Here is a 13780-nt window from a genome sequence, read left to right on the forward strand (position 1 = left end):
TCATGTCTCTTAAAAGCTTCTGTTTTTGGCTACAAATTGATCTCACATATATGTTTTCATTTGCAAAGTGAATAACATTTTTATTCTAAGTTCATCTAGAAAACTTAACCGATATAGGTCCGCTGTTTTGTCCTCCTCCATTAGGGGAACGTAAGTTATTATGGCTTCAATCAAGTGAGATAGCTAACTAGCTAACTTTTAGCAACTTTTCTGATTTGTGGCCCTAGATTTGTCACAATCCCAGTTACTGAGAGGGGCACTTCGATTGGTCAGTCTTACTTTCATTCATAAATATTCTCTCACTGAATGATGCTAAACAGGCCTTCTGAAATTTTGTAGAGGGCAGACCAATCACAGAGCTGGAGGTAAAGTGTTTTCCTGCCCAGCAACAGCAACAATGGAAAATCCTGACAGGGTAAAATACTGTCTGACTTTATTTAACCCATTACATGCAAAAAAAAAAAAAAAAAAAAGATGTTTTAAGGGATTTGTTTTATCAGAAATATTTGCTTAGATATTGAGGATTCTGAAATTAAAAAATAATATTTCAATTCTTCAAATACAATTTTTAAAAAACTGAAAGGCGCTCTTAGAGCGCTCCAACGTGCAGTGGCTTCCCACTTAGGAAGGCAAGCGACTATGCACACTGTAGGGGTGTCTAGAGAGCTGCACAACGCAACGCAGCCCTGATCAGCCTCAGACAAGAAAGCACAAGAGCACAGGAGAACTACGAGGTTAAGTGGAAATAGCATGTCCACAGCTGATGAGTTTCCTGTTTTTGGGTTCATTTTCATTTCGACATGATTCCATGACTTTATTGCTTCTTCCATGGGTGAGAACATTATGAAGTTAAAAGGTTTATGTGTTTTCCACCTCAAAAGTTAACTCTTCTTGGTCAGTGGCACCACAGTAATTCTGTGACCTCCTGATGACCTTTAGCTTGTGCTGCTCAATGACACATAATGTTGATACAGAGATGATTTACGGTCGGGAGTCCGTGCATTGTGTTGTATTTTGAAGTTGACTGGATACTTGGCACCTTTTTCCTGCTGTTTGAATCAATCTTCTCTGCTTTGATTTATACATTTTTGCAGCTGCCAGGGCTGAAAGTAGACCTGTCGTGCATCTCCTCTGGAGCAGAGCGGCATTTCTGGAAGGAGCTGAAGACAGACCGGAGTCTAATGGCAAAGACTGAATAGAAAGGGAAGAGCGCTTCAGGATCTGATCGCGGTGCAGCCAGTATGTGGAAACTGGAGGAATTTCATACAATAAAATCAACATCTACCCTATCAGATGATGATAGATAATGACTGCCAGTGTGCTCTGTGACTGTATCTTGCTCAGATAAATGTCTAAGATATATCTAAAATTGATTTATTTCAATAAAAAAATTAAAACCAGGTCAAGAGCAAATAAAAATACAGTCACACAAAGTATAAACATGCCTGTGCGCATGTTCAAATATGGATTTAGCTTTGAGAACCATTATCCAATAATTTCCAATGATATATTCATAGTAGTCTCACATAAGAATAGTGATGAAAACGGCAGCTTTGTAAACCTACATCAAAGTGACTGGATGTGACTCTTCTCTGGCTGCCACAGCTGTGAATGATCCTCTCTTTGTTCCATCTGAATGAAACAGCTGAGGCCAATCAGCTAAAGCTACCGGGACATCAGCTCTCTGCCTGAACTATCACTGTTCTCTATTTGAATAATTCATCAGCAGCGTGCCTCCAGTTTGTCTGGACAACGAACACGGCAAACAACACTGCAAACACTGGAATCTACTAAAGAGAGCTCATTTATCTCCTCTATATTTTTTCTGAGGCATATCATCTCAAAACCAAAAGTTAGAGCTAGATATAACGGAGAAAAAGAGAAAATGAGTCATTTAAGCACAACAACCTTGAAAGTGAATCTTAAAGTTTCTCCTGTACTCACTTGCTGGGCCGGTGGTCCGGTATGGTGCGATCCAGAGAGACTCTGTCGCTGAGGTAGGCATTGTAGCCATACTTCTCCCTCAGGTACTTGGCGTCGTTCTCCTCAGCTGGAGATAGTGTGGCAGGAAGGCCTCCTTTACCTCGACCCCCAAAGCCCTCGATAAGGCCCAGAGATTTGGACAGACCTGGAGAGGAAGACAACATGTCAGGATGCTTACGTCTGTCTGAATCCCTCTGCTCTCAGAAACTCACTCCACAGTTTGCAGCTGATAGCCAGTGTGTAGTAGTTTGCTGTCAAAACAGGTGAACTCCTGAGCTCAGCTCCTATTATAAGAAGTGCTGGCCCAGATTCTGCAAGAGTGCTCTCACTAGATTTGTACACTTTACTAACAGGGATGTGAAAAAGAGGCCAATCGCAGGATTTCCTTCTTCTACTGGGGTCAGTATTTCTTGAGCACATTTCTAGACTTCAGGCTGCTAATGAAGCTTCAAGGCGTTTTCTGTTTCCAATTAAAGATAAATAAGCTGAGTGTGAGAGTGATTGGGTTCATTGGTGGGTTGCTCAGTGACTAAACCTCTGATTAAAGCGACTATCCTTCAGCATGATGAGCTGTGTTCAGCAGTCTGGTTCTGCAAACATCCTGCTCCAGTGTCCTGAGGTAGGATGACTGCAGCCTGTGAACAGATTGTGCTGGTCTGTGGCAGACCCTGTCCCTGGTGGAACAAAGACCTTTTAAAAACACACAAAACTAAGTCCTTAAAAGAAAACTAAATTTAAAAAGAGCTTTATCTATTAACTGTTTGAATAGTATGACCCCCCTTGTTTTCCACTTGGAAATTATTATTATTAATTTTTTTTTTTTTTTTTAATTTAAGTTTTTGTCCATATTGTATTTTTCTGCTATCTTGGATTAGAGTGACTGACCCGACAAGTCAGTCATCAGACTGACCCCCTGTTTGGATACAGACCCGCTTTAATTTTGAAAGACAATAAAGACATTTGTGTGGATCAAGGATTCTGGCATAAACTTAGAAGGAACTTATTTGCTAAATCAATCAATCAATCAATAAAATAGTGGACTAAAACATGACTATAAATGTTGGCTGATTAAGGTTTTTCCTTGAGGAAGAAGAGATTGAAACTGAGTGGCATGAGGAATTTACCACCATAGACAACAGTCACTTCCTAAATGGCACAACGAACTATGATGGACGCACATAAATGTAAATATTTTTGACATTTATTATTGATCATACAAATGTGACCGTTTTTTTTCTCAAACTTAAGCTAGTAGGGATGGGAGTTTATTGCACTTTCAGTATGTGCACCTTTAAATGAGGGCTATTAACTGTATATACCATGTTCCAAATTATTAGGTAAATGATATTTTTCTCTTATTTTCCTAAAAAGCCAATGCAAATGGACAGTCATTATAATTTTTAAGTCATCTACCGTTAGAACATAATCAAAATTTTATTGAACAAACCTCCTAATGAAACTTTTTTTTTTCAAAAATAATAAAAACTCAAAATGCACTGTTCCAAATTTTTATGCACAACAGAGTTTCAAAACATTTTATAGGTTTTAAAGAACTGAGAATGGTCATTTGTTGCATTTGCAGCATTAGGAGGTCATATTTACTGAAATAAAGCTATTTCAATCAAAAACATCTTAACAGGCAAAGTTCCATGTTAACATAGGAGCCCTTCTTTGATATCACCTTCACAATTCTTTCATCCATTGAACTTGTGAGTTTTTGGAGTTTCTGCTTGAATTTCTTTGCAGGATGTCAGAATATCCTCCTAGAGCTGCTGTTTTGATGTGAACTGCCTCCAACCCTCACAGATCTTTAGCTTGAGGATGCTCCAAAGGTTCTCAGTAGGGTTGAGGTCAGGGGAGGATGGGGACCACACCATGAGTTTCTCTCCTTTTATGCCCATAGCAGCCAATGACACAGAGGGATTCTTTGCAGCATGAGATGGTACACTGTCACGCATGAAGATAATTTTGCTACAGAAGGCACGGTTCTTTTTATACCAGGTTAGAAAGTGGTCAGTCAGGAACTCTATATACTTTACCAAGGTAATTTTCACACCTTCAGGGACCCTAAAGGGGCCTACCAGCTCTCTCCTCATGATTTCAGTCCAAAACATGACTGCACCCCCTCCTTGCTGACGTCGCAGCCTTGTTTAGACATGGTGGCCATCCACCAACCATCCACTACTCCTCCATCTGGACCATCCAGGGTTGCACGGCACTCATCAGTCAACAAGACTGTTTGAAAATGAGTCTTCATGTATTCCTGGGCCCACTGCAACCATTTCTGCTTGTGAGCATTGGTTATGGGTGGCTGAATAGTAGGTTTATACATGACCGCAAGCCTCTGGAGGATCCTACACCTTGAGGTTGGTGGGACTCCAGAGGCACCAGCAGCTTCAAATACTTGTTTGCTGCTTTGTAATGACATTTTAGCAGCTGCTCTCTTAATCTGATGAATATGTCTGGCAGAAACCTTCCTCATCATGCCTTTATCTGCACTAACCTGTTTGCTTGAAACCTGCGGCATGCTTAATAATGTGGAACACCCTTCTTTAGTCTTCAGTTAATCTTTAGTTTTCCTTTAATTGGGCTCACCTGGCAAACTAGTTATCACAGGTGTCTGAGATTGATTTCAGTGATCCAAAGAGCCCTGAGACACAATACCATCGATGAGTTTAACTGAAAAACAAAAAATTGAATGTTTATAAATCAAATTTACATAATAATTTGGAATGTGGTGTAAATATATGGAGATCAACATGCAGATCCATAGTATGAACAAGATGGTCCAAACTTTATTCAGCCACCCTCCTCAACTCCTCCACACACCAAAACACACTACTCTGAGAACTTTAATGAGTGAAACTTAATGTGAACATATCTACTGGCATCACCTGGTATCATCCAGGCGTGTGCTAACCAATGCTAATTGCTAATGTTTTTGTTTTGCATTTGGACTTGTTTGTCTCCTCAGAGTTACCGTAGCTGTCGTAAAGCAGTTGTTGATGCTGTAATGTGACTCGCTGTACAAATAAAGCCTGAGCCTGACTGGAGAGGGTCCCCCGCTGTGTACCGTTAATTATTTTCTAACTTTTTAAAATCATTTCTTACAGAGTAGATTCAGTTAGATGACCCAGGAGAGTTCTAGCACACATCACACAAAATCAGGCAATAAGGTTATAAGGTTAGTAAGAGTTGAAAGCAACTCTGCTCCTTACCGTTTAGCTGCCTGTACACCACATCCTCCAGTGAGCTGAGCCTCTTCAGCAGCACCTCATGGCTGATGTTGGGCCCCTGCGCGGTCCCATTGCCTCGGGACCTCCTCCCATCAGCTGGAACTTTGGGACTGGAGGCTTGGACACTGCGTGTGTTGCATCTGGACCAGAAAGTCATGAACCCAGCAACCGCAATCACATTCAGCACCAATAAGACCCTCCATCTTCTGAACACAAACGCCATTAAAAAGTTGCCGGTGTGCGGGCTCCTGGTGGTGGGGGGACTGGAGGGAGGAGGGGGCAGCCTCAGGAGAAGCAGGAAGGTGTGTGTCACCGGTTCAGGGCTCCCTCTGACAGCGATTTGTGGATAGCTGTGGGGGTATTTTAGAAAGCAGGTTAAATCTTAGTGGGAAACAGCAGAGCAACAGAAACACTGCAGTTTGGAGGCCCTGCATTGATCCCAGGTCATAAATCTTGTCTCTTACTATTAAGAAAAAGGGTTTTACTGGGTTACTACAGCATTCTGGGCAAACTTGGTGCACCAAGCCACTATGCATCACGGCAGCCTCATTCAGACTCTTTACAGGAAAACAAACGTGCATATCTCCACATAAAGGGGGAAGCTCTTTGCAGGCTTGCAGCCAGCAAAGTGCGAGGGCTTTTTTAGGAGTTTCTTTCCTTGTTTTCTAAAAACGTACAGCTGTGCGATCCATCATGTTACGTGGAATTCTTACAATGGAAGGAGAATCATTAAAGATAATGGCTTCTGATTGGTTTAGAGGGTTTATTTCATTGGATACGTGTATCATTTTTGCCAACAAATTAAAAGAGGGGATACATTTATCTTTCTTTTTTTAATGATTTATATCCTGTGATGTGTGCCAACAAATCTTCAATAAATCTTTGTTTGTATGGTGCTAATTCATAACCGATCTTATCTCCAGACTAAAGAAGAAGTCTAAACTGGACTCTTTACTATATTTTTCAAAGTCCCAACATTAATCACCTTATGTCTCAGCTAAGCAACATTTAGCAAAGTTACAGTGACAAGGAAAATCTTCCTTTTACAAGCAGAAACACTGAGCAGAACCTGGCTCACGTTCAACAGCGAGCTCTAACATTTTAGTAAGGGAGATGCATGAAGGTAGAGGAGGAAGATGCAGAAAAGGAAGGGGGAGCTGCGGGAAAAAGAGGGAGATGCAGAAAGAAAGGAGAGGGATATTCAGAAAAGAGAGAGGGGGAAGATGCAGAAATGGAAAAGAGGAAAATATAGAAAGAGAAAAGAAGGATTTGCAGAAAAAGAAAAAGAGGAAAATGCATGGGTAGAGATGAGGGGGATACAGAAATAGAAGAGGTAACTGCAGACAGACACTAGGGAGATTCAAAGAGAGAAAAGAGGGAGATACAGAAAGACACAAGAGGAAGATTCAGTAAGAGAGAATGAGAGGAAGATGCAGACAAATGACAACGAAGCTACAGAAAGAGAAGGGGGAATTGCAGAAATAGAAACAAAATAAGATGTAGAAAGGGGTTTGGAGATGCAAAACTAAATTTAACCTGTTTGTGCCCAAATTTTTATGCTAATTAGGTCTCATATGAACATATCCTGCAGTTATTTCCTCCATTTGCACTTTGTTGTCTTGTTTGATTCAGCAGCAGCTATTGTTGCCAGTTGGCACATACCTTGTCTCTACCACTTTAATGGCACAATATTAATAAGAACACAAAAATAAACATGAAAATGAATATTTATTATTTCAAAAGAGCCTTTCTCAATAGGAAACAATTTTAAATCACAGCAAATGTGAGAACAAACCACCTTTCATCAAATAGGTGACCTGTAGCCTGGTATTTGTAGTCGTTACAATTTTTTTTACATCAATAAAATCATGTCAACTTAAGTAATTTATAAAAACAATAACTTCAGAGGGTTGAATCAGGTGTTTCTAGTCTCAGACACATTTTTATCTGATAAATGTATGGGTATTTTCTCAGAATATTGCATAACTGTAAAGGTTATTGTGGCAGCTAAATTAAATGTAATCAGGAGGTTAAAACATCTGCCAGGATACACCTTAGCAAACATTTCTGAACATACAGGACCATAACAGGAGGCATTCAGGTGACTGTGTGCCAAAAGATATGTTACTGTCTACACCTCAGTGTAAATGTAAAATGTAAGTGTGGACAACACCAAGAAGAGTCCATGTAAACAGTTAAAACAGAAATGTCTTTGGCCTTCACTCCTCTGTGGAAAACTGTGAGGAGTTAGCTTTGTTACTACAGGGGGCACAAAGTAACAGAACTCAACTTCAGCTCCAGAAATCTTGTCTTATTATTATTCATTATCCTCTCTATGTAAGTCAGGATTCAGCCCCTCTGGTTCCAGCAAACATTGCAATGCAGCCAGTGCAAAATTAGCATCTTCATCAACAGTTAGCCATTGCTAGCCAGCAGTTAGCTACTGCTAGCTAACTGTTGAGGCTATCTACCTCTTTATCACTCAATCTAAAACTATACTTTAGACCTATAGTTATCTAAGGTCAGTACCGTCACGTTTTAAATCCCCACATCCACATTCTTGATATGTTTGCTAGCATCTATAAGCTAACCAAAACTGCTACTTTACACTCCACGGTCACCCAGGAGTAAAGATGAGCACTGACATATTTAGTATCTAATAAAAGGCCAACATCTCTGGGTTATTCTAGAGCAGTACATCATTCTGTTACTAAAAATGAGCAAGATATGAGCAATCATGCTGCCTGAGTTTTCACATCATTACTGACAAGGTATTAGCCCACTGGCAACAACGGCTGCTGCTAGGACGAATGACTTCACTCAGAAAATACTACACATCTAATGAAATATATATTTTTTCTAGGTTATTCTAGAGCAGTGGTTCTTAACTGGTGGGTTAGGACCCAAAGGTGGGTCATGGAGCTGTTTCCAGCAGGTCATCCTTCAGTCTGGTTTAAAGGTGTCACTCCTGCAGAGGTTTTTCCTCTGCCCACTCCTGTGCAGGGCTCTATTGATTGTTTTCTTCGAGACTACAATTCCTGACTTGTCTAAGTCATTCTCTGGTGTCTTGGCATTTGATCTGGGGTCTTTAGACACATCTCTCACTAGTTTTCTTTCCAGAGTCTTTGAAATCTTTCTCTTCCTACCTCTGCCAAGCTTGTTCTGGACTGTGCGGCTCTCTTTGAATTTGAATATTGGGGGCGATAAGTCTGGAAATTTTCCATGAAATTTTGGGAGAATTTTTAAGTAATTTTTAGTGAATTGTATCAGAAATATCGGGGGGATCTGCTTAAAATTTTTTAGGGATTTTCATGGAATTTTTTTTGTGGCAATTATATATAAATCTTTAGCCTTTTCCAGAAAAGCTTACTGGGAGATTTTACAGTATTTTAAGGGATTTTTCCATTTTTACAGATATTTTTGGTAATGTCTTAGAATTCTTAGGGAACTTGGGTGAATCTTTTATGTTCTGGTAATCCCTCATTATCTAAAAGGGAATTTTCCTTTACTTTTAGTGGAAAGTTCATCAATACCTTATCTCAACAAGTTCTTGTGGTCCATCATCAGAAAAAGGACTAAACTGTATGTCTCTGAATGACTGACACCATTTCTTACTGACTGAACCTCCTATCAACTGGTAGAAATGCACTCACAGTGTATAAAAATGACAAATAAAGAGATCTATTGTTCGTGAGTGTTGTAAAGCCAGTTGTCCTCATATGCAGACACGATTCCTTGAGAAAGCTACTTCCTGTTCAAAGGCTTAGGTCTTAATCCTATCAGGTCCTATTGATTTTTAACAAGTGGGAGAACCCAAAAAATATGCATTCCAAACAAAAGTTCAGGTCTCAGGAAGGTAACAGCACTGAGTAAATACTGGAATAAAAATGAAATTTTAAAAGTAGAGCTAATAGTTTTGTCCTCTTCTGTGCATGGTTTAACCTCTGGCCATAATAAATTTAATGTATTTTACAGAACAGACTGTCTCCTAAGAAAAACGCAGCCAGATTGAAGGAGAGAGTGCATGGAGAGTGGAAAACAGTGACAAACTAAGAAAGAACAAGAGGAACCAGACAATCAAGTATGACCCCTGGAACAAGCCAAAAACACCTCCATTTCTGCTCACTAATTCAAAACGGAGGACTTCCTGTTGGAGTTTGAGATTTGCTCCGGCAGACTAGTTTGTAGAGCCTCTTGAGCTGAATATACACACCAAATTTCATAAGTCAAAGTCCCTTTTGTGGCTGTTCCACAGAAGCATGAAAGGTGACGCTATTGAGGCAAACCCTGAGGGCCATTTGTGAAACCTATATTAACCTTGCCTTGCATTTTTCAGACCCTTCATATGTGTGCCAATTTTCTTTCATTTTTAAGAGTGTTAAGGGGCCCAAAAAGACCATACAAATAAAATAATAATGCCAAACCCGACCAATTTCAACTGGGCTGTCACACCCTCAGTGCTCAGGCCTAAATAAGGAAAAACAGAAGGGCACTGTGATATTTAGGTTAATGAGCTGATGAAAAAAATCAAATTCTACACAACCATATCTCAAATATATTTTCTGCACTACTAGAATTGTGTCCCAATTTACCAAACATGTCACTGAACAAGGGAAGAGCTAGAAGTGTTTGATATCAGGGTTTAGGCCAAACTTAGGGGGTCCGGGATAAGCTTCTCAGTAAGATTTATTGATCAGATATATGCACTATTTTCATGCAATCTTTAATACACATTTAGATCTGAAATATCAATAACTTTTCAATTTGTAACATATAGATCTTTGGGCAAAAGTGATGCAGTTCCATCTTAAAACGGCACCCTTTACGACAAACATAATTTATTTCGAATGTAATTGATTTTTAAATGTGCCCATTATTCTACAACCATTATACACTGTATTTAAGATCAACAATGTCCACTTTCTCTGCCTTAAAAAGGCATACATTTTCTAATATTTCTATTCTTTTTGTTAAAATAACATGGAAAGGGTATGAATTTAGCACAAAAGTTTACAATTGGCATTATTCATTTTTAAAAATAACATTAAAAGCAAAAATGCAGGGTTCTGATTTAGATATATTTTCACAAATACAGAAACAGTTATCTAATCTGATGTTAAAACTGTTTTCCACATTGTATATGCTCTTACAGGTAAAAAAAAAATAAAATAAAATGTTGTCTACCAGAATAACATTTCCACATGCATATATTGTAAATGATTTCTTAATTCATATTGCAAATACTTTTCCATGGCCTAAAAGATTTGAGGCTCAAGCGCTGTGAGCCCCCGTACCCTCGCTCCGCCTGTGTTCCTGATAGGGCTGGGCAATTAACCGCAAATGAGATTAAATCACAGTATGACCTGTTGCAATTTAGAAATGACAGAAGTAGCAATGTGAGAAAATATAAGTTTCATACATTCATTTTTTTGCAGCAGAGATTTTATGCACATCATGCAAACATTCAAGTGTCTTTTTTGGTTTACAAAAAAATCTTCTTTTCATGTCTTATGTATGTTTTTCTTAATCAAAACAAGTGACATTTATTTTTTAAGATAAAATGACGATACTGATGAAGCTAAGTAGTAATTCATGGAAATCACACTGCCCAGCTGTGATTGGCTGATAGCTTACACCAATTATTGCCTCCCAGCTCCCACAGCCAATCACAGCTCTTTCTTTCAACACAGCAGTGTATTTAAATATGACATACTTCTCACTAATCCCTGCTTGCATTAATGCTGATGCACCACACTGCTGCTGGCAAAGCTTCACCTCCTCCACCCCAGCTATCTCCTTTATAGCTTTAAGCTTATTACACACTCATGCTGGGATTCATGCTACTGTGGATTAATTGCTTCTGAAATAATTTCATTTTTTGTCAGCACGCATTGTCATTAATGCATCTGTGGAGGTTTCTAGCCATGCACTCCCTGGAAAGTCAAAGCATGCTGCTTGACTAACCCAGGGAGCTTCTTTTGAGGAGAGCCTTCAGTCAGAGAGTATCTGACTGAATGTAGGCTATAGTATAGATTGATTTATTGCTTGACATTGTTGAAAAATGCAGAATGAGGAACCTAATATTAATCACATATTAAATCGCAGTATTAGGGGGGAATAAATCACTATTCAAGCATTTTTATGAAACATAGTCACTGAAAAACAAACTGTGACCAATGATTTTGTCACACTTTTGACAAACATCATGCACACTTTATTCATTCACACATAAAAGAAGACGTCATGAGGAATTCAGAATGTTTGCTTCCTAATTCCTGACAAGAATATGATCACAGGTAGAATTACAGGAACTGTCCCAGTGAACCTGGACCCTCCTACCTCTTTCTTCACTGATCCTGTCCTGTACACTGAAGTGGTATTTTAATGATAATCCCTGTCTTACTGTCTTTTAAATGTCAAACATATGACTCACCATGAATCCTTGTCTCAGCATATGGAACATCCAGGCTGCTTTTGGCAGGATGCTGTTAATTGGCTGCTCTGATTCCGACCCCCTGGCAGCATTAAGAGGCAGAAATAAACGCAGTGTAGAAACAATCAGTCCTCTCGTCGATCATCTCCTTTCCTTTGTAGCTCTCACAGAAGCATGAGTATTCAGATCAATATGCTTCATAGCCGGCTGAGAACTTCTCACAAGAGCTTTAAACACTGAGGAGGATGCCGAGTCTGTCTCTCTGCCTCCCTTGCGTCCGACACTGAGGAGAAATACGCGCAGAAAAATCCGTGCAGATGCTGATGGGAAACCTCCGAGACACCCAGTTAACCCTCCTGCTCTCCGAAAGCCTTAGCCCACATCTTCCTCCAGCCGTTACACGTCAGAATATCCCACAGAGATGAGGAGACTGCCCGCACAGAGAGCTGAGGCTGAGAGATGCTGCATCCTCCGATGGAGGGACGGATGCTCCAGGATCGCAGCCGCAACAGCGACAAAGAAAAGCACCCCGATACGCCGGTCTGTCCTCACATTATCCCCCATTCAGTCATCACACACCAACGTTTTCCTGTTATTCTGCACGCCCGTCTTGTTTGTTGGCTTGTTATTTCCTCTCCTTCTCCTTATAACCCATACAACCCTTAGAAAGGGCGCAGGGAAAAACGTGGAGTGGATCGCGCAATGTTTCGCCTTGCAGTAGATTTTTTGGGGGGGGGGTGGATGGAGAGGTGGGCGGGTTTTCGATGGGCTACAGTACCTCCCCATAATGAAAGAGGGGGAACACTCCAGTAGTCCCATTGGCTTCCACATGGAGTGGGGTGTACAGTGCTGATTTCGCTATTTCTTTTCTACACATCTGTCACTCTTCACTGTTTCAGATCTTAACATTAGACAAAGGTAACCAGAGTACAAATAAAATGCAGCTTTTGAATGATGATTGAATTTACTGAGGGGGGAAAAAGCAAGCTTATGCATTTACCGACCATGAGTCTTTCACATCGCTGTGGAGGAATTCTGGCCCACTCTTCTTTGCAGAATTATTTAATTCAGCCACACTTGAGGGTTTTCAAGTGTGAACATCCCATTTAAGGTCACACCACAGCATACCACATCAAACCTGTTTGATATTTAAGATTCGGGATTTTGGAGGCTATGACGCAATTTGGAGCAGTAAAACAATCGTGCTGACACCACACACACCAGGATTATTCAGGCGAACAGTCGTTTGTGACGAGGCTCCTCTCGGGATACGCCCCCACGATCGTGCCCTAAATCGGGCTTAAAATCCATGTGTGGAAGCTGCTTTTTCTAATGCTCACGTTGCTAAAGCTAACTTTGCTATAGATAACGTAGCCAACATAGCTAAGCTAAGCTAACAACACTGCTATGTAAGCTGTGTAGAATATTATGTAGCTCTGTTAACTTATGCTACATTTTCTAAAGCTCACATTGCTAAAGCTAACTTAGCTACAGATAACAAAGCGACATATCTAAAGCTAAGCTCACAACGCAGCTATGTAAGCTATGCAGAATACTATGCAGCTCTGTTAACTTTAGCTACATTTGCTAAAGCTCATGACATTGACTCATGTAGAAAGGTTAATTATGTAGCTAGCAAAGCTATGCTAAAGGGAAAGCGAAAATGAGCCACCTTTCATATAAGTACGTCTAAAACTGGTCTTTGCATAATGAAATCCCTGAGCCTGTGGGGGGAATGGCAACCTGGAATGCTATTTACAATGTTTTGGCGATTGGAAGTGCAGCGTTGAGGACACTTTATCATATTTTTTCAACATCAACTGTACCTTAGCAGACACTTAGCCAAGTTTTGTCTTCGAGATGGGGGCCCTAGAGGGCCCTTTATCTGGGCAATCTGTTGCACCGCTGAGTCCACCAGTGCTCTGCATCATCTGCCTTTCCAACAATTCAAGCTACAAGAAGGACCTGAGAAGTATTCAGTCAATCAATCAAGTTATCAATCTTTGTTTGTTTAGTGCCAAGTCATAACCAAAGTTACTTTATATCACTTTACAAAGGGGTCAGGTCTAGACCGTACTCTCAGAGGTGGCCTTTTATTAAAGAGAGTAGGGAAAAACACGCAGAGGAG

At 40.1% G+C, this 13780-nt stretch overlaps 1 protein-coding gene across 1 annotated transcript in view; it reads right to left on the reverse strand.

The window, feature by feature from the left end:
• Window positions 1–12301, reverse strand: part of galnt17 (polypeptide N-acetylgalactosaminyltransferase 17) — a 48312-nt gene extending 36011 nt beyond the window's left edge. Inside the window, exons 1-3 of the mRNA XM_041807920.1 lie at window positions 11653–12301; window positions 5202–5569; window positions 1945–2128 (exon numbers count right to left, since the gene is read on the reverse strand). Of these exons, the coding sequence (XP_041663854.1) occupies window positions 1945–2128; window positions 5202–5442 (425 nt within the window). The 5' untranslated portion in view covers window positions 5443–5569; window positions 11653–12301. The remainder of the gene's footprint in view (window positions 1–1944; window positions 2129–5201; window positions 5570–11652) is intronic.
• Window positions 12302–13780: the final 1479 nt, after the last annotated feature.

Source organism: Cheilinus undulatus, linkage group 2, assembly GCF_018320785.1.
Source record: "Cheilinus undulatus linkage group 2, ASM1832078v1, whole genome shotgun sequence".
Classification (NCBI taxonomy): Eukaryota; Metazoa; Chordata; class Actinopteri; order Labriformes; family Labridae; genus Cheilinus; species Cheilinus undulatus.